This window comes from Microcaecilia unicolor, chromosome 8 (assembly GCF_901765095.1).
Source record: "Microcaecilia unicolor chromosome 8, aMicUni1.1, whole genome shotgun sequence".
Lineage (NCBI taxonomy): Eukaryota > Metazoa > Chordata > Amphibia > Gymnophiona > Siphonopidae > Microcaecilia > Microcaecilia unicolor.
In genome coordinates this window covers 87,979,513-88,005,443 of record NC_044038.1, presented here as the reverse complement: position 1 = coordinate 88,005,443, position 25,931 = coordinate 87,979,513, and the positions used below count along the sequence as shown (strand labels likewise).

The following is a 25,931-nucleotide window of genomic DNA, read 5'->3' as shown; positions in this document are numbered from 1 at the left end:
GCATGGGTGGAGTGGCAGGTTATCTAGATAGTGGTGATATTCAGCCTGCTATCCAGATGACTATTTGGATTACTTTAGGGCAGCAAAAAAGTAGTCCTAACATTGCCCAGATAATTATCTGGAGAGCAGACTATCACCGCTATATAGACAGCTCTAGCAGTCATTGCACTGCACATATATTCAACACTGCTCACAATCAGTATAGAGGGACAGAAAATAGGTGATATTTGAACACCACAGCTGCTGTTTAAAATAAAACTCTGACCTCAGAGCTCTTGAGGGAAAATATATCCCCGCATCCAGCGGCGTTCCTAGGGGGGCTGACACCCGGGGCGGATCGCCGATGCGCCCCGCCCCCCTGGTGCAGCGCCCCCCCCCCGGTGAAAGGACCCCCCCCCACGAAGGACCCCCCCGGGTGCACGCTGCTGGGGGGGGTGCCGCGCGCGCCTGTCCTCCGTTTTTCCATGCTTCTTCTCTGCCCCGGAACAGAAAGTAACCTGTTCCGGGGCAGAGAAGAAGCATGGAATAATGGAGGACAGGCGTGCGCGGCACCTCCCCCAGCGGCGTGCACCCGGGGCGGACAGCACCTACCGCCCCCCCCTAGGAACGCCACTGCCCGCATCTCTCAGGAATATCTCTGAGTCTTTGTGAAAAGGGTTACATTTGATTGAGGTCATTTTCAGCACAGTTTATAGTTTCTAGATCTGTGCTTAACAGTCCCTCCAAAATTAGCAATGATTGATTAATTTTTGCAGAACTAATCCTGTCTCTGGATAGACAAATTGAATTAGCCACTAAGTGCTTTTGTATATGAACTGAAGAGCACTGAAAAGAACAATAAAAAGGGGTATGTAATGGCTGCTGCAAAAGCCACAATAAAAATACCCAATGCTTGTTTCACTCAGGATCCTGTGTTATCTGGTCTATTTAGGGTTAGTGGCGCCCTCCCACCAGGGCTGAAAGGAGATGGGAGTGCCTGGGGATCCCCTCTCTGAGGCCCAAGAGGAGAAAAGTCTGCTGGAGTCTGGGGATCCCCTCATCTAAACTTTAAACAAGAAAAAAAAATGGATGAGCTTTGTGATCCTCCTGCGTGGGACACAAGAGTATACAGAAGCTACCACAGTTTGGAAGGATCTGCTCCCTGGGGCCCTCTGACACAGATTTATTGAACATTTTTTATGACTTACTAGGATAGTAACGTTATCATAGATATGGGTGCTGATACTTGCAGATCTTACTGCTTCTCTTCTCTTTCTGCTTCTGAAATGCAACCAGAAAAGGGTTTGTTACAGAGAAAATATAATCATGCAGATTTGTAAATAAGAGTTAGTGAGTGAATGACAGACAGACGGGGAAGTAGAAAATACTGACATGAGCAACAAAGTCCTATCTCGCATCCAATCATCAGAACACGGTCTTACTAGTATTCACAGGAAAGAAACCAAAATAAATACCCCTAAACTACTCCTAATAACATACTCCTTAACACTGATCCACCTAACACTGACCACCCCACTTGCAGAAAGTAATAGCATACCCATACTACACAATCATCAAAGATTAATCAGATACACTACACCTCATCAAACTGACAACAACTTGAACAAGAGAGAAACACTAACACACGGTAAATCACAACAAAAGGGAACGAAGGGTCCAAACAAACTCACCTTAACAAAGAAACGTCAACTATTAAAAGTCCACACATCACCAAACACAGAAGACCCATACCAAACAATCCAAGTGGGCTACATCAACGCCAAATCTGCTGTAAATAAAACAGCAATACTAACAGACTGGATCATGTCAGGAAACCTTGACCTTCTCATCATTAGTGAAACCTGGATCCATGACCAAAAGGACCCTATAATCCTAGACCAATGCTCCCCAGGTTACAAAATCACACACTGGACCAGAAAAGAAAAAAGAGGCGGAGGCATAGCACTGATCTATCAATCCCATTTTACCACCAAAACAACTGCCAAATCCATAACTCCTCAACTAGAAATTGCCTCAATTAGAATCCACAACAAAACCCTGCACAATCACCTGAACTGTGTCCTGTTTTACAGACCTCCAGGTAACTGGAACAAAGGCCAGACTAACTGCATGGACTTCATCTCAAACACATGTGTAACCAACTCCAACATACTAGTGTTACCACCCCTCTCGGCTGGACTGTAGTGATGTGCTCCCAGATACCTGATTGTTGTAGTCGTGGCGAATATCCAGGGAACACACACTCACAGCCGAGGGAGTGGAACAAATAAACTAACCTCGTCCTTTACTCTCAAAGAATAAAGGAAGAAAAGAAGCTAAATTTAGGATTTGTTCCTGAACTGGAAGAACCGCACCTTCGGATATGCAAATTATCTTTTTCTTTATTGAATACAAATGCACGCAAATTTTCATTCAAATAAACTCAAATTCACAATTAGTGTGTGGCTTAATAGAACTGCAATAACATATTCAACATTCAAATGTAGTTTTACATGTATACCCTTAACTTTTTCTGTTTCTTTCAACAAAATCACCTAAAAAGGCAGAAAAGAACCTTTTCAGATAAATATTTAAATTGTCTTTTTATCCAAATCCAATATTTGTTTCTATACTCTTTCCTTGCTATTGATGTCAGAATTTGAGTCTTTATGGGTATGATGGATGTTTGTGCAAGGATCTCACTTGAACCCAGAACACTTAGGCAAGTCAGGAAACATGGATTTTTTTATATTCGATGTTGTTCTGTTCTTTAGTTTTCCCTTAAAATGTTGTAAACCAAAAAAACTATATGTCCTTCAACACCCTTTGCAAATGTCACTTAGCTGTGTTTGAATTGATTTAGGTGAGGTCTTTCTTGCGTTGGAGCTTAGCTGGAAATCCGGCAGAGGATAATTCACCGATCTCTTCTCCCTAAACCTCACTTATAAAGAAAATAACTGGGTGCAAAACCTTAAAACTCCCTGCTTGTCCAGGAACTGACTCCACTCTGGTGACAATTAATCAGTTCTCAATACTGTGGCCACACTCTCTAATTGAAATGAAATAAGTTAAAGGTTTTCTCACTACAAAACCTATTTCTCACTGTTGTTTCCCTAGTCTAAAATCCAGCAGGCTTCACCATCAGTAACCCATTCCATGTTCCAATGATGTTTCAACATTTCATCTCACAAACCCCACTCAAATACATAACATTACTCTGCATAGCTATCAGATCAATCTGGAGCATACAGCACACTCATACAAAAGCAGTGTTGGATTTTCTTTAATCTGCAGTCTGCTTCCAAACCCTGCACTGAACTCAGAACTCTCACAAACAACACACCTTTTCCCACAAACACAGCCTAAAAGTTTCTTTCTCCAAAAAACAGTCTCACCTCCAATCTCCCCTTAAATCACCCTTTAAATTCTAGCACATTTCTTTCCCTGACACCCTTATAGTTTCTTTCACTTAGTATAACTACCAGCAGAAATCACAGTCTCCTGTGTCTTAACTGTTTTTCCCTATTCTAACAAGAGTAGGCAGCCATGTGTCCACTTAATACCTTAGCATACAGACTCTCATTCCACAAAATTGTAACTCACTTTTTATCTCTTGGAACCCAGTTCTATCTCTGAAACACGCTTCACACTCATCTCAGCTCACTTTCAATATCAAAGTACCCTTTTTCAGTGTCACATTTTTCACTTTAAACTCATAAAATATACTTTTATTTCTTATATTTCACACACTCAGCACACGTTTCTCTCCCAGTCATTCCCTGCTCTGTCTTCACTCAGTTCACTCAGCAGTCTCCCTGGCAACTCACCCCCCCTAGAGGAACATCTGACATCTCTCAACCAATCAGCTTGTCAGCTAAAGACTGGCTTTTTTTTTCTTATCTGTTTGGTTTAGAATCTAGGCTGTCCCTTCCCCCCATCAGTGTTGCCAGGTGGGCGGTTTTACCGCCCAATTGGGCGGTTTTCCGCGCCCCGCCGCGGGAAATTTTTGCCCGCGGCGGGTTGCGGTTTTTTGGGCGGTTTTTTAGGCTTCCGGGCGGCTTTTTGGGCGGCTTTTTGATTTTTTTCGGCCGCGGGGGGCGGGGTTAGTGACGTTTTTGGGCGGGGTTAGTGACGTTTTGGGCGGGGCCGATGACGTGGGAGGCGGGGCCGATGACGTGGGAGGCGGGGCCGATGACGGGGAGGCGGGGCTGATGACGGGGAGGCGGGCCCGATGACGTGGGAGGCGGGGCTGATGATGGGGAGGCGGGCCCGATGACGTGGGAGGCGGGGCCGGTGACGGCGGGGGCGGGGCCGGTGACGCGGGGGTGGGGGTGTCAGGGGCGGGGTTTGTGTTTGGGCGGGTTTTGGGCTGGTTTCTGGCCCGGATTGGGCTGGAAAAAAAATTTCTACCTGGCAACCCTGCCCCCCATAAAAGTTACTGCAAAACATCCTATATAGAGCATTTTAAAGTCAAATTTTAACTTAAAACAGCAGGGAACATTTTATAGTACAATCCCCACTTAATCATGGTTTATTCCTTGAAAAATAAAACATCTCACACTTCACCTAACTCCATTAATAATTTCCAAACTAAACCTTTTCAAGACAGCAGCATCCACCAAAACCCTGGAACAGCCCCCCCCCCCCCCCCCCAGAGCCCCAGGAAAAAACATTTAATATATGTTACCATATATTACACTAGTATTAGTGTTGCAGGAATTGAGATAGGAATTTGTGATACTTCAGGAGTCAGACAGCACACACCAGAATGAGAGAGTAATCTTCTTTATTTGCCAGCAAACAAAGCAGGACATCAGTTCTAGCTCTCTTCTCCTCTGTCTCAGCTCTCTGTATATTATGGCTTTTTCCTCAGCTGCTTCTCTTCTGCTGTCTCTCCTGTTGTCTTCCAGCTTTCTTCTTCTCTTCTGAGCTCCTTCTGACATAAACTGCTTCTGCTCCTACTTAAATAGGGTCCTAAGCCCTCCTCCTAGCCTAGCCCCCTTTACTCCCAATTGGTTAAGGAATAGATTGGTCACCTTGCCTCAACCAATCATTACTTTTGAAATATCAGTTACATAGGTTTGGTATTCCTCAAACTGACCTCTAGCCTGGGGCCCCTCAAGCCAGACAATATGGCACTAGAACTCTTATCTTCTCATCATGATTGATTTCTCATCTATAGCTTAAATTGCTTACTGGACTCTGGCATTCATTAAAGGGGTCAAAAGCTAATCTTATTTAATAGCATACGGCTATGGTCTGTCATTTCTTCCAAGAGGCCAGTCCTACACTTAGCTTATAATTAATCAAGGAGAAGAGAGCTAACTAGCCCTGACCTCGTTCACCTATCAGCTTATACATTGAACCAGCCAGAACTGCAGATAAGTCAAAACACATGTTTGACCTCTCCACTGCAGTCCTTGCTTAGAAAAATACAGCAGAGAGTAACATTAGGTTTAAAAAGGTATTCTACATTTAACTACACAGAATCAGTATTTCTTATAAGACATATTCTAAATATCAAAAACTTGTAAATACTAATCTATTGCCTCTCTCTAAACAGTATTTCTTCTAAGCATTTTAAACTAATCCTAAACAAACAGCCTGCTATATACCGGCTCATAATAGAATACATGTGTTTGCTCACAAGGGTGAAAGGAATTCCTGTCTCTGACCTTTCTAACCCAGCCCGGCAAACGTAAATAACCTAAACCAGATAACATTCCTTCACTTGCTAGCAGAACTGAGAATTTAAAATAATATCTGAGCACCTTTAAACAAAATTAACCCTTCATATGATTTCTCAGAATTATTCAATTTCTTTTGCTCACTGCCTCATTAGGAGACATCAACCTTCACTTAGAAGACCCACACTCTATCAACGCTCGAGAATATAAGGAATTCCTCCGCTTATGGGATCTCAAATGGCCACAAATGCAAGCAACCCACGAAAACTACTACTACTTATCATTTCTATAGCGCTACCGGACGTACGCAGCGCTTCACACTTGAACATGGAGAGACAGTCCCTGCTCAATAGAGCTTACAATCTAATTATGACAGACAGGACAAGTAAGGGATAAGGGTTAGGACAGACAGGACATATCAGGGATAGGGGACAGTTGAAGGTTTAGGTTTAGGAGTTAAAAGCAAAATTGAAGAGGTGGGTTTTTAGCCTAGATTTGAAGATGGCCAGAGATGAGGCTTGGCATATCGGCTCAGGAAGTTTATTCCAGGCATACGGTGCAGCAAGATAGAAGGAACGGAGTCTGGAGTTAGCGGTGGAGGAGAAGGGTGCAGATAAGAGAGATTTGCTCAGTGAGTGGAGTTCCCGGGGAGGAGTGTAGGGAGAGATGAGAGTGGAGAGGTATTGAGGAGCTGCAGAGTGAATGCGGGCACACACTCGATCTCATCTCTCACAAACTTTCAACAGACCAAAACTTAATAATAATTGCTATCAAATGGACAGAAACACCATGGACAGACCACTACAAACTAAACTTGTCCCTGCATTGGCGGAAGAAGGGTTCACAATGAACACAAGCACACACATTCTACAGCACAAGAGGTCATGTAGACATGAAAACATTCTGGCAACTGATATACAATAACGAATTGTCAACTCAAACAGACTCCATTTACTACCTCATAGAATGGGACAAGAGATGCAAAAGCATACTAGACAAAATAGCACCAGTACGAACTAGAACCTCACGCAAGCATAAATCGATACCATGGTTCAACGATGAACTGAAAAAACTAAAAACACACATCAGGAAACTCGAACGAGCATGGAAAAAAACAAAAGATGAACATACACTTAACACATGGAAACAAATACAAAGAAAATACAAATACGCAATAAGACAGACCAAAAGATCTGGTGAACAAACTCCTAGACACCAACCTGGTCACTACAACGAATAAAGACATCCCATCTGCGGATGACCTTGCTAAGTATTTCAATGAAAAAATTGTAAACCTACGTAACACGCTACCTCAGGACACCATTGACATTGAAAACTTCCTTAATGAGCTGGACCCAACCACTGGAGAATACCTGGCTGACGGGACTTGGTCAAACTTTACCTTCCTTACCGTCGAAACAGTTACCCAGGCGATTAGCAGGTTCTCCAACACATACTGTAAACTAGATATCTGTCCCAGCTACCTACTGACATCCACCCCCGACCGTTTCATAGGAGATCTCACATCCCACCTAAACTACATGCTCCATCAAGGTCTCTTCCCTAAGGAAAATGGCAATATCCTACTCACACCAATATCAAAAGATACTAAGAAAAAAACAAATGAAATCACTAACTATCGTCCAGTAGCATCAATCCCGTTGGCAGTCAAACTGATGGAAAGCATGGTAACCAAACAACTTACAGAGTACATAAACAAACACTCTATACTATATCAATCACAGTCAGGTTTTTGACCCCTCCACAGTACTGAAACAGTACTAATCACTCTCCTAGCCAAGTTGAAACAGGAAATAGCAATAGGCAAAAACATCCTTCTCCTCCAATTCGATATGTCCAGCGCATTCAACATGGTAAACCATAATATATTAATAAGATTACTAGATAAATTCGGGATTGGTGGAAATATACTTAGCTGGATCAAAGGCTTCCTAACCACAAGAACATACCAAGTAAAATCAAACTCAAGCATATCACCACCGTGGAAAGCAGACTGCGGAGTATCGCAAGGATCACAGCTATCACAGATACTCTTCAACCTAATGATGACCCCACTAGCCAAGTCCTTATCCAACCAAGGTCTTAACCCTTCCATATATGCAGACAATGTCATAATATACATTCCGTATAATACCAAACTGACTGAAATCACCAATGAAATCAAGCTCAGCTTGAACATCATGGACTCCTGGGCAAATGTATTTCAACTAAAACTCAATAAAGAAAAAACTCATCCCAACACAACGCGGACAACCCCACAAATATCAACACCCCAGACTACACCCTTCCTATATCAGACAGCCTGAAAATCCTTGGCATTACAATAGACCGCAACCTAACATTAGAGAGTCAAGCGGCGTCCACAACAAAAAAAATGTTTCACTCAATGTGGAAACTCAAACGCCTGAGACAATTCTTCCCAAGGGAAACATTTCACAACCTGATACAATCAATTATGCTAAGCCACGTAGACTACTGCAGCGGAATTTATGCAGGATGCAAAGAACAAACCTTAAAGAAACTCCAAACCACTCAAAACATGGCAGCTAGGCTTATATTTGGAAAAACACGATTTGAAAGTGCAAAACCCCTCCACAAAAAACTACACTGGCTCCCAATCAAAGAACGCATTACCTTCAAAATCTGCAACTTGGTCCACAAAATTATCTTCGGTGAAGCCCCGGGATACATGACAGACCTAATCGACCTACCAACTAGAAACACAACAGAATCAACACGATCATACCTAAATCTACACTACCCAAGCTGCAAAGGGCTTGAATACAAATCAACTTACGCATCCAGCTTTTCCTACATAAGCACACAACTGTGGAACGCATTACCAAAAGCCTTGAAAACGACGTACAACCACCTAAACTTCCGGAAATCAGTAAAAACCAACCTGTTCAAAAAGGCATACCCCACCAATCCTACTTAAATGCCTGATCCCTGCAACACAACAAAACCAAAGTACGTAATGAACAAAACTTAACCCTTTCGATGTACAATTCCCTAATGTGGCTATGCCACATGATCTCTTTCTTACCACAACTTCACTTTGTATTTGTTCTCACCGGAGTCTGCAAACGCCTTCCGGTACTATGTAAGCCACATTGAGCCTACAAATAGGTGGGAAAATGTGGGATACAAATGTAACAAATAAATAAATATATAAATAAATATATTTTTCATGGGGCGCTGTTGAGCCACTGATGAGAGCAGATGCTTAGAGACTTCCTCCCCTGCATTTTCTACAAGATAATCGTTTCAAACTACTTAAACTGTTTTTTTTTCGTTCTTATTTGCCTTTATTTGTCCCACAACTACAATGTCTCTCTCTAAATCAACGAAGTCAGACTCTTCTTCGAATCTCTTACAATCAGGATCAAAAAGATCCAAGACTGACCCATTGATGCCAGGAAAAGCTGCTCCGTTGAAACTTCCGTCCTCGACTACCGAAATCTTGATGGAAGAAATTCAGGCTTTGAAAGATCTCACCACCAAACATTATCAAACCACGTTTGACCTAAAATCGGAATTGCAGGCTCTCACTGCTTCTTTATAGGCGTTTCAGAACAGAATCGAGAACCTGGAGACACGTGCTGATGAATCTGCACTAAACATGGCGCAGTTGCAGGAAAAGACTGACCTACGCATTCGAAAGCTAGAACTTGAACTTGAAGATCTTTCTAATACTACTACTACTACTACTATAAATCACTTCTGAATCCTGTTCAGAAGGAATGGATCCTAAGGAGCTTTGCCGAGATTGGGTGGCAGAGCCAACCGGTGGTGGGAGGTGAGGATAGTGCTGGGCAGACTTATATGGTCTGTGCCAGAGCCAGTGGTGGGAGGTGGGGCTGGTGGTTGGGAGGCGGGGATAGTGCTGGGCAGACTTATACGGTCTGTGCCCTGAAGAGGACAGGTACAAATCAAAGTAGGGTATACACAAAAAGTAGCACATATGAGTTTGTCTTGTTGGGCAGACTGGATGGACCATGCAGGTCTTTTTCTGCCGTCATTTACTATGTTACTATGTTACTATGTATAGCGCTACCAGTCGTACGCAGCGCTTTACAATTGAACATGAAGAAGACAGTCCCTGCTCAAAAGAGCTTACAATCTAAATCAGGACAAACAGACAGGACCAAAAAGGATAAGGGAAGGACAGACAGAAGGACACATAAGGATAAGATAAAAGTTACAAGTCAGGAGTCGAAAGCAGCATCAAACAGGTAGGCCTTTAGCCCGGATTTGAAGGCAGCCAGGGATGGAGCTAGACGTAATGGCTCAGGAAGCCTATTCCAGGCATAAGGTGTGGCGAGATAGAAGGAACGGAGTCTGGAGTTAGTGATGGAGGAGAAGGGTGCAATTAGGAGAGATTTGCCTAGTGAATGGAGTTCCTGGGAAGGAGTGTAGGGAGAGATGAGGGTGGAGAGGTAGTGAGGGGCTGCAGAGTGAATGCACTTATAGGTCAACAAGAGGAGCTTGAATTGTATAAGGAAATGGATAGGGAGCCAGTGAAGTGATTTCAGGAGAGGGCTGATATGGGTATAATGACTTTGGCGAAATACTAGTTGTGCGGCAGAGTTTTGAACAGATTGAAGAGGAGAGAGATGGCTGAGTGGAAGACCTGAGAGAAGCAAGTTGCAGTAGTCTAAGCGAGAGTGTGGCTGAGGGTTCTGATAGCGTGTTCAGAAAGGAAAGGGTGAATTCTGGCGATGTTATAAAGGAAGAAACGACAGGTTTTAGCAATCTGTTGAATATGGGCAGAGAAGGAGAGGGAGGAGTCAAAGATGACCCCAAGGTTGTGAGCAGACGAGACAGGAAGAATGAGCATGTTGTCGACAGAAATAGAGAATGGGGGAAGGGGAGAGGTTGGTTTAGGAGGAAAGATAAGGAGTTCAGTGATGGATATATTGAGTTTCAGGTGGCAATGAAACATCCAGGTGGCAATGTCAGAGAGGCAGGCAGATACCTTGGACTGGATTTCTGCCGAGATTACTGGTGTGGACAGGTAGATCTGGGAGTCATCAGTGTAAAGGTGATACTGAAAGCCGTGTAATGATATCAAAGCATCAAGGGAGGAAGTATAGATGGAGAAAAGGAGAGGTCCTAGAACAGATCCTTGAGGTACACCCACTGACAGCGGGATAGAGGAAGAGGAGGAACCACCAGAGTATACACTAAAAGTACACTGTGAGAGATAAGAAGAGAACCAGGAGAGAGCAGAATTCCGAAATCCAACTGAGGACAGCGTGTCAAGGAGTAGGCTGTGATCAACAGTATCAAAGGCAGCAGAAAGATCAAGAAGGAGGAGGATAGAATAGAGCCCTTTGGATTTAGCCAGGAATAGATCATCGGAGACTGCAGTAAGTGCTGTTTCAGTCGAATGAATGGGACGAAAGCCAGATTGGAGTGGATCAAGAATAGGTTGAGAAGAAAGAAAGTCGTGGCAGCGACAGTGGACAGCACGTTCTAGTAACTTGGATAAGAAAGGAAGGAGGGAGATGGGGCGATAGTTGGAAGGAGAAGTAGGATCCAGAGAAGGTTTTTTGAGGAGTGGGGTGACTACAGCATGCTTAAAGGCATCAGGGACAGTCGCAGTGGAAAGTGACAGATTGAGGATATGACAGATGAAACTGGGTGACAGCAGGAGAGATAGTGTTGAGTAGGTGAGTGGGAATAGGGTCAGAGGAGCAGGTGGTTAGTTTTGAGGATTGAAGAAGTAAAGTTTCTTCTTCAGTGATTTTGGAAAAGGAAGAAAAGGAGGTAGGGGTAAGAGGGTTGGGAGAGTGGACTAAGGGAAGAAGGGGTGGAGGAGAGCTGGTTGTGTATTCAAGTTTTATCTTGTGAACCTTATCGTGAAAGTAATCAGGCAAAGTCTGGGGAGAAAGTGAAGGGGGAGTTGGAGGAGAAAGCGCTTTGAGGAGAGAGTTAAGCGTGGCAAAGACATTTAGGGTTTGAACCAATAGAGTTAGTCAATTGGATGTAGTAGTCCTGCTTGGCAAGTTGGAGAGCAGACTGGAAGGAGGTCAGCAAGAATTTGAAGTGTATGAAGTCAGCATGGGCATGAGATTTAAGCCGGAGGCATTCAGCAGAGCGGGCACAAAAGCATAGGTGACAGATTGTAGGGGTCAGCCAAGGTTGAGGTTTGGTACGTTTAACAGGACGAGACACAGGAGGAGGGAGAGTGTCCAGAGCAGATGACAGAATAGTATTATAGGAAGAGACAGCCTCATTGACGGACTTGGTTGACATAGCAGTAGAGAAGAGATTTGAGATGTTGGAGGACAGGGTAGAAGGGTTAATAGCCTGTAGATTCCTAAATGTGTTGATTAGAATAGGACAGGACTGGGGAGGAGGGTGTTGAAGTGTGAAAGTTATAAGATGATGGTCAGAAAGGGGGAGAGTTGAGGCAAGGAAATTGGATGGTGAGCAGTTGGAGAAGAAATATATTTTTCATGACATGGCATATTTGGTGGAATGTCAGCAGGCAGGACACTGCAGAAGGGAAGTACCAAAGAGACCTGTCCTTTTGTATGTTCCTTCATTTACATTTTTATGCTACATTACAGCTCCTCATGTGCAAGTTCTGTTTTTCTCTTAGAGTCAGTTGGGCTGACTGTGGGTGCTATTAGCAGTTTGTATAGTTAGGTGCATTGGAGTATAATTATGTGCTTTTTCAAGGCTGTGCATGATATTCCTGTGGTATGGATAAACAACTAATTAGCAGCACAGTAGTATAAATCTAAGTAAAAGATTTTTCAGCATTATGGCATGATTTTGTTTATAAGAGACAGTTTGTATGAGACATTTACTAAACTTATTAAACTGGCGGAGGAAGGTTTTTTATGTTGATGATGAATTGTTTCAGCCATTAAAGAAGGCTGTATATGGGTATGACCCCTTGAAGCTCTTTGAGTCTCACTACTGTTAACCAATAATCTTGGTCAGATCATGTTTTGATTCAAAGTGAAAAGGAAAGGGAATGGGATTTGATATACTACTTTTCTGTGGTTACAAAGTGGTTTACATATTGTGTACAGGTACTTATTTTTATCTGGGACAATGGAGGATTAGGTGAGTTGCCTAGAGTCATAAGGGGCATCTCTCTTCTTTCTCTCACTCTTTTTCTCCCCATCCATCCATCCATCCATCCATTGTTTTCCCCCTTTGTCTATCCCCTTACATTTAGAATTTCTCCTTTTTACTCTCTCTCTTTCATTCAGCATTTCCGCTTTCTCTTCCTATCCTTCAATCCCAGTGTCTTCTCCCTTTGTCTCCCCCATCCATGCAGCATTCTCCCTCTTCTATCCAACATTTCCTCATTTTCTCTTCCACTTCCATTCAGAATTTCCACTTTCTTTCCCCATCCTTCAATCCATTGTCTCCTCTCTTTCTCTCCCTCTTCTATCCAGCATCCTCCCTCTTTAGCTCCCTCTTCCATCCAACATTTCCCCTGTCTCTCCCTCTTCCATTTAGCATTTCCCCTCTTTCTCTCCCCATCCTTCCATCTAGAGTCTTCCTTTTCTTCTCTTCCATCCATTTCCCTTTTTTCTCCCCATCCTTCCATCCAGCATCTTCCCTCTGTCTCCTCCTCTTCCATCCAGCATCTTCCCTCTTCCTTTCAGCATGTCCATTGTTCCTCTCTCCACCCTAATAGCAAAAAAGAGTAGGGATAAAAGTGTCTTGGATTTTGTACAAAAGGCTTTGTTCTTTTCTTCTCTTTTTTACTACCTCACCATCCTCCCATCTAGCATATTCCCTCTGTTCCCCCCTTCCATCCAGTATTTCCCTTGTCTCTTCCCATCCAACGTCTCCCCTCTTTCACCCCACCCTTCCATCTAGCATCTCTTTCCTCCTTCCATCCAGTGTATTTTCTCTTCCCTTGCACTTTTGTCCTCCCTCGGCTGCTGTTGCTTCTCCAGACCAGCAGCAGCAGCAGTGGTGGCAGCAGCACAACTTATAGCATCACACAGCCCCAATCTTCAAGTGCACACTGTCAGCTCTGCTGGTCCTCTGCTCCCTCTGACATCAAATTCCTGTTCTGGGGCAGGGAACCAGCAGGGCTGACAATATGCACTTGACGACTATAGCTGTATGACTGCTGTAAGCTGGGGAAACAACAGTGGTGGTGGGTGTGGTAGTAGAAGGGAGGTGAGGAAGGAACTGCATAGGTTCCCATGATGCCCGTGTACCCCCTACAGAGATCCCATGTACCCCTTGGGGTACATGTACCTCGTATTGAGAACCTGTTTTCTATGACAAATGTGAACAACTGGCACCTAGCTTTAGGCGCCTGTAATAGAATAAGTATAGATATATGAAATATAATCTTTGAAATTTTGCATTTTTCAAGATGTAAGCTAAATCCTATAAAGTAAAAGTAAGGGATGCAAAAAGGAAATATTTTTTTATTTATTAGGATTTGTTTACTGCGTTTTTGAAGGAATTTACTCAAGGCAGAGTACAGCAAGAATAAGTCAAACATAGGCAATAGACAATTACAGCAGTAAAAATATTTAAATAACAATTCAAGGTATGGCATAGTATGCTACATTACAATGTCAACACAACATGCAATAAAACATTTTAAAAGACCGCATAGGGTGTAAGCACATATGAAACATATAGACAGATAAGATAGAATAATAGGAGCTGGAAAATAAGGGGACTAATTTAAAGAAAGTTGCAAGTGAAGTCAGAAAGGTGCATGAATATAATCTCACCTAGGACAGAAGTAGGTAAGCAAGTCCTGCTACAGTATGTGCAGTCAGTGTCATACCTTGTGTATTTGTGACTAGCAAGTTAGTTCTTCCATTAAAAGGCCTGAGTGAAAAGCCAAGCTTTCACCTGCTTCCTGAAGTAGAGAAAGTCTTCTGTTATGCAAAGCCTTTCAAGCATGTCAGGTTCAATGGATTTGAGTAGCTGCACGATATCCGTGTAGATGTAGAACTGAGTGTTCATCAACCAAATCAGCTCATCTAGTGGCTTGAGGTAGATATTGAACAGAGTAGGTGACAGAATTGATCTTTGTGGTACCCAGCAGGTCAGTGCCCATGGTGGTGATGAGATCGTGTGAACAGAATGGACTGTTGCCTATCTGATAAATAGGATCAGAATCAAGCAAGTACCTTTCCATTGATAGCTGTTTCTGCCAGTTGTGCTAGCATGATATCGTGATCCACAGTGTTAAAAGCTGCTGAGAAATCTATCAGTACTAACACTGAGGCAAATCCCCTCTCTCAGTTTCTGTGAATACCATCTAGTAGAGATACAAGGACCATTTCTGTTCCATAACCAGGTCTCAATCCAGACTAACATGGATATAGACAGGTTCTTTCTTCTAGACAATTGCTGAGTTGAACACAGACTATTTGTTCTATAAGTTTTCCTAGAAATGGGATGGTTCTATTCTTGTTTAAATTTTCTTTATTTATTTCCATATTTTAAAAAACCATATAGAAACATTACAGAAATCTTAGAAATTTTCAACCAAAAAAATAAATTTACAAAATACTATCAAGAAATTATACTTTCATTCTCCACCCACAATACCGGGTCCAGGATCTAGGAACTACAATATCTAAAGTCATAACATACATTACATAATTAAATCAAGGGCAGAAGTTCCTTTAGCAGTAACAATCAGGCAGCAGTTCTAATTTGGGCAGCTACACCAACGGGGCTTTTCATCTGTTCCCTACTAACCACAAATTCTTGCAATTTCTTGGGGTCAGAGAAAATATAATTATTAGAATCAAAGGAAATACAACATCTGCTAGGAAACTTTATGAAGAAGGTAGCCCCTAGGGCTAAAACCCTTGACCGAAATGTCAAGAGCTCCTTCCTTCTCAATTGAGTTTCCTTAGCCAAGTCTGGAAAAATACTGACTTTCTCCCCCATGAAAGAGTCATTTATATGACGAAAATATAACCGCAACACATTTATTTTGTCCAATTCAAGAATGAAAGAAACCAGTAAAGTTGCACATTCCTTCTCAACAGAAGTTTCCAAAACTTCTGTAAGATTCACATCCTCCTTAGGTGGTTGATCAGTAATTCTCACTTTTCCTTTTATATAATAGGCGTTTGTCACTGGTGGGTGATTTTCTACTGCTAATCCTAAAATATCCTGGAAATATTTCTTTAATAGCTCTTGTGGAGAGATAAATGGTGAAACAGGAAAGTTCAAAAATCTCAAATTTTCCTTCTGAGCTGATTTTCAACGTATTCCATTTTCCTGGTTTTAGCAGCATTGTCTTAAACTACTGAATCAACCACCATTTTAACCTCAGTTTCAAAAGTCTCAATCCCTTTTGTATGTTCCTCCATCTTGTTGGACAATTGTACAATGTTATTTTTCAATTCCACTGTCTCCCCTCGAAGGAAGGCTGTAATTTGTAGTAGGGATGAGTTAAGCCCCTGGATAGCGTCCCAAAGATTGTCAAGCGTGACTATTTGAGGTCTTACCGGGCCGCCTTGTTCACCGGGAGCAGTCCCTCTGGTCAATGTGGGCGTTGATGTCACCAACCCACCTCCAGTAGATGTACCTCCAGAGGGATTATCCACGAGTTGACCTCCTCCACTTCGGACGTCCACTTCGGACGTCTCCAGGGCCCTGCACACCAACTCGACCGAGCTTCCGGGTCACGACAGGGTTACCCCGTAGGAGGGCTGAGAGACACTCCCTCCAAACTGCTGTTTGCCGTTGGAGTTGCGATTACTTCCGAAGTTACCGCTAAAGTCGCCGGCGCTTGGATACCGAATGCCTCTAAGGTAGGTTGGTGTATGGTGGGGTTTACCGCCGGGCCCGAGGAGGTTGGGGCTCCAGTTTTGCTCTTTCTTTTCCACATATTGCTATGGGGAACGCGCCAAACTTCCAATCCTAAACTTGGGCAGAGGAGCACTCCGAGCGCACGTCCGCTCTAAGCCGCCATCTTGGACCAGATTCATGGGATGGTTCTATAAGTTTTCCTAGAAATGGGATGTTAGATACCGTCCGATAACTTTCAAGCTTGTCTTGGTCAAGGTTAATTTTCTTAAGCAAAGGATCTTAGGAATTGTTAGGAAATGAATGAAAAACAAAACTGAGGATGTTATAATGCCTTTGTATCACTCCATAGTGTGACTCCATCTCGAAAACTGGTCGCCGCATCTTACAAAAGATGTGGAGGGGCATAATCGAACGCAAACGCCTATCTCCATGGGCGTCTATGTCCGAAAACGGGTACGTGAAGAGGCGAGACAGACCGTATTTTCGAAAAAATGGACGTTTTTGAGCTGGGTGTTTGTTTTTTTTTAGCGATAATGGAAACTAAAAACGCCTAGCTCAAAAATGTCCTAATCCAAGCCATTTGGTCATGGGAGAGGCGAGGATATGTAGTACACTGGCCCCCCTGATATGCCAGGACACCAACTGGGCACCCTAGAGGTCAGTGCAGTGGACTTCAGAAAAAGCTCCCACATGCATAGCTCCCTTACCACGGGTGCAGAGCCCCCAACCCCCCAACCCCCCTCCCCCAAAACCCACTACCCACAAATATACAACACTACCATAGCTCTTAGGGGTGAAGGGGCACATACATGTGGGTACAGTGGGTTTTGGAAGGCTACCATTTACCAGCACAAGTGTTACAGGTGGGAAGGGGATGGGCCTGGGTCCGCCTGCCTGAAGTGCACTGCGGTACCCACTAAAAGTGCTCCAGGGACCTGCATACATGCAGGCCTCTAGGACTTGTTGCTGCTGTATAACATTGGCACACCAGTTGACACCTGAAGACTAATCTCTTTGAAAAAGTCCTTTATTTGAATAAGCACATTTACTCACAGTTAACTGCAGATCAGAGGTTGTGCCCCACTGGTAAAGAGTCTCCCTGGTACTGAGATTAGCAGTAGGTCAGAGCTGGCAGATTGGTGTACAATGCCCTCTTTCAGCTACATTCAAGGTAATAACTAAGGCCTCTAACGTGGCTAACACATGAAAGGGATCTAATACTGGCTTACAAAAATGGCCACTACCTCACGGACTACCGGAAACAAAGCTGGACACCCTCTGACCCAGTTAGCAGGGGGAAAAGAACCATGGGAGTACAGCCTACCAACTACCAACATCGTGAGCATTTGCCACAAGCTAGTGGAATTACGGAGCCCAATACCCTACACCCACCACAATGCATTGCTGATGTGACTCTGCAGTGCGCATAACAGAAAAGGTGTCACACTCACCCGAGAGCCACATCAGAACCAGGGAAAGGCTGTCAGAGGATAGAACACATTCTGCTGTCATGGAGGTCGGTACGGCATTTGAGACTGGCAAAAAAGTTTTTAAAGTGGGTTTTTTTTGGTGGGGGGGGGGGGGTTAATGACCACTGGGGGAGTCCAGGGAGGTCATCCCCGATTTCCTCCAGTGGTCATCTGGTCAGTTGGGGCACTTTTTTGGGACTTGTTCGTGAAAAAAGGGTAAAAAAAAATGACCTAAAATCACGGTAAAAACGCCTTTTTTTTTATTATCAGCTAAAGACGCCCATCTCTCCTCGGCTGATACCCACGCCCCAGTCCCGCCTTCACCACACCTCTGACACGCCCCCGTCAACTTTACCCATTTCTGCAATGGATTGCAGTTGGAAACGCCCAAAATCGGCTTTTGATTATACCGATTTGGGCACCCACGGGAAAAAGACGCCCATCTCCCGATTTGGGTCGCAATATAGGCATTTTTCTCTTTCGATTATAAGCAGGTTAGTGGAATTAGAAAAGGTATAGAGAAGGGTGATGAAAATGATTAAGGGGATGGGACGAATTCCCTATGAGGAAAGGCTAATGTGGCTAGGGCTCTTCAGCTTGGAGAAGAAATGGCTGAGGGGAGGTATGATAGAGGTCTATAAAATAATAAGAGGAATGGAATGGGTTGACATAAATTGATTGTTTACTCTTTTCAACAATACTAGGACTAGGGGGCACGCAAAGAGGCTATTAGTAGTACATTGAAAATGACTTGGAGAAAATATTTCTTCACTCAATGAGTAATTAAACCTTGGAATTCGTTACCAGAGAATGTGTTAAAAGCAGTTAGCTCAGCGGGGTTTAAAAACGGTTTGGATAATTTCCTAAAAGAAAAATCCATAAAAGTCATTATTAAGATGGATTTGGGGAAACCCACTGCATATTCTAGGATAAGCAGTATGAAATCTGTTTTGTTGTTCTGGGATCTTGCCAGGTACTTGTGACCTGGATTGGCCACTGTTGGAAACAGGAAAGCCTGATGGACCTTCAGTCTGTCCCAGTATGGCAATGCTTATGTTCTTATGATGCACCACTGCCCTTTTTAATGCTGTTGGTTGTTGCCCATTAGAAAGAAAGGAGTTCACGATTTTTGTGGCACCTTCTATGAGGCCCCTGCTTGCCTGCTGCACTATCTTTGATGGCTGGGGGTCGAGGGAGCAGGTAGTTGGTCGAAGGCCTCTTAGGATTATGTCAAGACCATCCTTTGGTATTGGGTTAAAAGAATCCCATATGTCTGTGTTAGGAAGGGGCAAGTTTGTGCGCTCCTGGTTAGCTGAATGGAGACTGATGAGACTACCTGTAAATCTTGATGGAGTCTTAATTTTGTTGGCAAAGTATGCAGCAAAATTACTGCAGTTTTGTCTTTTATACCATCTATTTTCAAATTAAAGATCCTCTGTATTCATCCCATGCCTTTTTGAATTCAATCACTGTTTTTCTTTCCACCACCTCCCTCAGGAGGGCATTCCATGCATTGACTACCCTCTCTGTGAAAAAGAATTTCCTGACATTACTTTTAAGACAGCTCACAAATGGAGCAGACCGGTGTAGGAGTATAAAATTTATTAAGCAGAACCACATGATGTGGCCACATTTCACCTTAAAAAACACACCTTCCCCTTGTGGTATAAATCTATCTACAAGCATTTACCATATTCTGGGGCTCATTTTAGAAAGAGAAAAATGTCCAAAAAGTGTAATAAAGCACCATTTGGATGGATTTCTTCACAAAACCTCCAAATCGGTATTTTGTCTGCAGTGCATCCAAATCACAAGGGGGCGTGTGTCAGGGATGTTGCCAAGGCAGAATTAGGGTAGGCTCAGGGTGTGCCTAACACTTGGATGGCTTGGCCTAGACTTTTTTTTCTAAGGAATAAGACACAAAAAATGACTCTAAATGACCACTAGAAGGATTCAGGAATGACCCCCTCCTTACTCCCCCAGTGGTCACTGACCTCCTCCCACCCTCCGAAAAATATGAATAAAAATAGTACTCACCAGCCTCTATGACATCCTTGGATGTTATAGCCAGGTCCATTCGCATAGCATACAGCTCCCCACAGTAGTGTAGTACTGGTACCCACTACTTATAGGAGCCCCCTTCACCCATAAGGGCTATTATAGTTGTGTACAGTTGGGGTTGTGGGTTTTGAATAGGTTTTGAGGGTTCAGCAGACAAAATAAGGGAGCAGTGGTGACATGTGTACCTGGGAGCATTTATATGAAGTCCACAGCAGTATCCCCTAGGGTGCCCCACTGCTCTCTTGGGATGTCTGGGGGACCAGTCTGTTAAAAATGTTAGCCCCTTCTACATCTCAATTGCTTGATTTCTACATTTTGCACTTGTGCAATTTTATTTTAAATGGCCTGAAAAGATAAACATACAGAGCACAAAACCTTGTTCCAAACAGTATTTTCGAAACAACAACAAAAAAATATAGATGTTTTACTTTTTTGAAAATGGTTACATTTGCTACTCGGATTTGAGACATTTAGCACAAAATCTCCAAAGTCCAACTTAGACGTGATATCGAAAATGCCCCTCCACGTATCCAGAGCAGCACTTCTCCTCCATTAGGTAGTTGAGGAAAAAACCCTGGCTTTTTAAGGAGAAATGTGGCCACATCAAGTGCTTGTGCTTAATAAACTTCTTACTCTTACACTTCTGGTCTGCTTTGTTTGTGTGCTAACCATGTGTGCTAACCATAGGCACCCGGTATAAGAGGCTTGGGGAGGCTAAGCCTCCCCAGCTGCAAGCCCCAAGCGTCTCTCTCTCTCTCTCTCTCTCATCCCCCCCCCCCCCCCCCGATGCAGCGTCCATCTATCCCTCTCACTCCCTCCCTGCAGTGCAGTCTCTCTAATTCAGATCGCCGCTGGCAGGCTCTCTCTCATCCCGCCACCCCCACCCCGATGCAGCGTCTATCCTCCCTCTCACTCCCTCCCTCCTCTAATTTGATTTAGATCGCCCATCGCTGCAGGTAGTGGCACACCAACATCGGACTACAGCTTGCTTCGGCCTGACAGCGTGACGTGCCCCGCCTCCTCTCTCTGACCATCCTTCCTTATGATGCGTCCAACCCTTGCGGAAGCAGGAAGTTTGGTCAGAGGAAGTGGGGCACGTCATGCCGTCAGGCCGAAGCAAGCTGTTGTCCAATGTTGTTGGCGTGCCACTACCTGCAGTGATGGGCGATCTAAATCAAATTAGAGGAGGGAGGGAGAGGGAGGATAGACGCTGCATTGGGGTGGGGGTGGCGGGATGAGAGAGAGCCTGCCAGTAGCGGCGATCTGAATTAGAGGGACTGCACTGCAGGGAGGGAGTGAGAGGGATAGATGGACGCTGCATCGGGGGGGGATGAGAGAGAGACGCTTGGGGCTTGCAGTTGGGGAGGGATAGACGCTGCATCAGGAGGGGGGAACGAGGGAGAGGGATAGATGCTGCATCGGGGGGGACGAGGGAGAGGGATAGACACTGCATTTGGGAGGGAAAGAGAGAGAGGGATAGATACTGCAATGGGAGAAACAAGGGAGAATTGCTGGACATGGGTGGATGGAGGGGAGGGGAGGGCAGGAGAGAGAGGAGAATTGCTGGAGATGGATGGAGGAGGGGCAGGGGAGAATGGAGAGTTGCTGGACATGGATGGAGGGGAGGACAGGGAAGAGGAGAATTGCTGGACATGGATGGATGAATGGGGGCAGGGGAGAGAGGAAATTTGATGGATATGGATGGATGGATGGAGGAGAGGGCAGGGGAGAATGGAGAGTTATTGGATATGGATGGAATGGAGGGCAGGGAAGAAAGAAGAAATGTTGGAGAAGGATGGAGGGAAGGAATGATAAAGGAAAAATGCACACGGATGGAGTGGAAGGGAGAGAGGAGAAATGCTGGACATGGATAGAGGGGAGTGGAGTGAGGACAAATGCTGGATATGGATGGAGGGTAAATTGCTAAATTTAAGGGCTGGATTGGAACACTTTGAAGGCAGATGCTGAAACTGGAGAAAGGGTAGGGACAGGGCTACAGATGGTAGACAGGACGCATAAAGGGAACAGAAGAATGGTGGACATGGTGAGAGAAAAAATATCAAATAGAAAGAAGACACTGCATAAAACAGAAGACACTGGGACCAAAGCTAATAGAAAAACTAAATGCTCAGACAGCAAAGGTAGAAAACATGTTTTTAATTCAGAATTTATTAATTGGAATATGTCAGCTTTTGGAAATGTGCATCTGTGATATTTTGCATTCAAGTTTCAATTTTTTTAGTATTGCTGCATGCTGAGTCTGACTTCTTGAGGTAACTTTCCAGTTCAGTATTTTGCCTTCATATCTGTTGTATCATGTTTTTTTTTCATGTGTGATCAAGATGCAGTATTCTGCTAGCGTGTAGTATTTGCAGCCCTTTTTGTTTTGTTTCACTAGGTTGTGTACTGGTGTTTTAAAGCCAGGTGTAATTATAGTGCTGCCTTTCCACGCATAAGGTTGTAGCTCATCCTATCCTTGGAATTAGTGCTGTTATGGTTTGGTAAGGTTATGTTTTGCAGTGGAGAGATTGTGTGTTGGCCTTACTAAGGTGGCACCAAAACATCAGAAAGGGTGTAGAGCCTAAATCATGACACACTACCTCTTCAAGGATCTACATATGGTCGTTAATAAAGGGAGCTCATTGTGAACACTATCCACCGTAAAAGGGTGTTTTGTGGCTCTACATGAGAATTGTGATATTATGATCCCTTGTTTCATATTGTTGACGGTCTGCATTTTCTGTATGGTGGTATATTTGTGTATTAGGTCTGCCCAGTGTAATATTTATGGTACAGTAAGGATATGAGTGTGTTTTTGCACAAAGTTGTGCATAGTGTTTTGCAGTTGAGCGATTGTGGTTAGTATATGCTTTGAGCAACCACTTTATTCTTTGACATATGATACATATCTAATATCTAAATTTAATAAAAGGTATTAATTGTGATTATTTTATTTTTACTTATTTTTTTTCTGTGTGTTGTCAGACAATTATGGATGTAAGCCCCGCCCCTGGCCCCACCCATAACCCCGCCCCTTCAGCCTCCCCAAACAGTTGGGCCACCGACCACCTATGGTGCTGACTACTGTTTGGCGATCGCTGTCTCTTTGTGCTTCTGTATTACTCCTAGATCTACCACCCCGCAACCTCAATTCATGTCCTCTAGTTTTAGGTTTTTGCTTTCCTGAAAAAGATTTGTTTCTATATTAATACCTTTCAAATATTTAAACATCTGTAATATCTCCCCTATCCCTCCTTTCCTCTAGGGTATACATATTCATATCTTCCAGTCTCTTCAAATATGTCTTTTGGAACAAACACCATACCATTTTTGCCGCCTTCCTCTGGACGACTTCTAGTCTTTTTGTATCCTTAGCAAGATACAGCCTCCAAAACTGAACATAATACTCCACGTGGGGCCTCACCAATGACTTGTACAGGGGAATCAACACTTCCTTTCTTCTGCTGGTTATACCTCCCTCTAGCATCTTTCTGGCTACAGCTACTGCTTTGCCACATTCTGGCGGGTCCTCTTAAAGATTTGTTTAATATATCCTTGCAGACGCGAGAGGTTCCAAGGGATTTGAGAACGGCGGAGGTGGTCCCTCGTCACAAAAGTGGTGATAGGGAAGAAGCTGGAAACTACAGGCCGGTAAGCCTCACTTCGATTATTGGAAAAATAATGGAAGCGATGCTGAAGGAAAGGATAGTGAATTTCCTGGAAGCCAATAAGTTGCAAGATCTGAGACAACATGGTTTTACCAAAGGGAAATCGTGCCAAACGAATCTCATTGAGTTCTTTGATTGGGTGACAGGAGAATTGAATCAGGGACGAGCTATGGACGTAATCTACTTAGATTTCAGCAAAGCTTTTGACACGGTTCCCCACAGGAGGTTCTTAAATAAACTGGCTGAAGATAGGACCCGAAGTGGTGAACTGGATTAGGAACTGGTTGACGGACAGAAGCCAGAGGGTGGTGGTGAATGGAATTCGCTCGGAGGAGGGAAAGGTGAGTAGTGGTGTGCCTCAAGGATCGGTGCTGGGACCGATTCTGTTCAATATATTTGTGAGTGACATTGCCGAAGGGTTAGAAGGTAAAGTTTGCCTATTTGCGGATGATACTAAGATCTGTAACAGAGTGGACACCCGGGAGGGAGTGGAAAACATGAAAAAGGATCTGAGGAAGCTAGAAGAATGGTCTAAGGTTTGGCAATTAAAATTCAATGTGAAGAATTGCAAAGTGATGCACTTAGGGAATAGAAATCCTCGGGAGACGTATGTGTTAGGCGGGGAGAATCTGATAGATACGGACGGGGAGAGGGATCTTGGGGTGATAGTATCTGAGGATCTGAAGGTGACGAAACAGTGTGACAAGGCGGTGGCCGTAGTTAGAAGGTTGTTAGGCTGTATAGAGAGAGTTGTGACCAGCAGAAGAAAGGAGGTGTTAATGCCCCTGTATAAGTCGTTGGTGAGGCCCCACCTAGAGTACTGTGTTCAGTTTTGGAGGCTGTACCTTGCGAAGGATGTAAAAAGAATTGAAGCGGTGCAAAGAAAAGCTACAAGAATGGTAAGGGATTTGCATTACAAGACGTATGAGGAGAGACTTGATGACCTGAACATGTATACTCTGGAAGAAAGGAGAAACAGGGGTGATATGACACAGACGTTCAAATATTTGAAAAGTATTAATCCGCAAACGAACCTTTTCCGGAGGTGCGAAGGCGGTAGAACGAGAGGACATGAAATGAGATTGAAGGGGGGCAGACTCAAGAAAAATGTCAGGAAGTATTTTTTCACGGAGAGAGTAGTGGATGCTTGGAATGCCCTCCCGCGGGAGGTGGTGGAAATGGATACAGAAAGTGAAAGTGCCTTGGTGCTTTGTAGCTTTTACTACATGAGACGTGGGGACCCCTGACGCAGGTGCTAGTCACCGAAACACGGCCCGTGTCGGGTCTTTTTGTCAAGGCTCATTCATTAAAGAACTGTGTTCCATTTTTAAAGGCCCGTGGTGCTGTTTTTTTTTGTTTGGAAATGAAAACGGTAACAGAATTCAAACACGCGTGGGATAAACATAAGGAATCCTGTTCAGAAGGAATGGATCTTAAGGAGCTTAGCCGAGATTGGGTGGCAGAGCCGGTGGCGGGAGGCGGGCATAGTGCTGGGGAGACTTATACGGTCTGTGCCAGAGCCGGTGGTGGGAGGCGGGGCTGGTGGTTGGAAGGCGGGGATAGTGCTGGGCAGACTTACATGGTCTGTACCCTGAAAAGGACAGGAACAAATCAAGGTAAGGTATACACAAAAAGTAGCACATATGAGTTTATCTTGTTGGGCAGACTGGATGGACCATGCAGGTCCTTTTCTGCCGTCATTTACTATGTTACATTGTTTTGCTGCCCTCAGAATCTCAGACACTATCACACCAAGGTCCCTCTCCCTGTCTGTTCACATCAGCCTCTCACCTCCTAGCACATACAGCTCCCATGGATTTCTACTTCCCTAGTGCATCATTCTGTACTTCTATGCATTTCAAACATTAGGCCATTCTTCTAAGTTTTGCAGATCCCTTTTCGTGTTGCCCACTCCCTCCGTAATGTCCACTCTGTTACAAACCTTGGTATCATCCACAAAAAAGGCAAACCTTACATTTTAACCCTTCGGCAATGTCACTCACAAATATATTGAACAGAATCAGCCCACACACTGATCCTTGAAGCACTCCACTACCCACATTTCTTTCCTCCAAGTGAATTCCATTAACCACCACCCTCTGGCATTTGTCTCCAGTTCACCACTTTGGGTCCTAACTTCAGTCTGTCAAGTTTATTTAAAAGCATCCTATGTGGAACCCTGTCAAAGGCTTTGCTGAAATCCAAGTAGATTATATCTAGAGCACATCCTCAATCCAATTCTCTGGTCGCCAGTCAAAGAATTCAAT

The 25,931-nt window shown here is 43.9% G+C and overlaps 1 protein-coding gene across 8 annotated transcripts in view; it reads right to left on the bottom strand.

Moving 5' to 3' along the window:
* LOC115476569 (sialoadhesin-like) overlaps positions 1 to 25,931 on the bottom strand; it is a 176,066-nt gene that overhangs the window by 55,500 nt on the left and 94,635 nt on the right. For all 8 annotated transcript variants that reach the window (XM_030213002.1, XM_030213003.1, XM_030213004.1 and 5 more), the window contains one exon: positions 1,188 to 1,260. In XM_030213002.1, the coding sequence (XP_030068862.1) occupies positions 1,188 to 1,260 (73 nt within the window). The remainder of the gene's footprint in view (positions 1 to 1,187; positions 1,261 to 25,931) is intronic.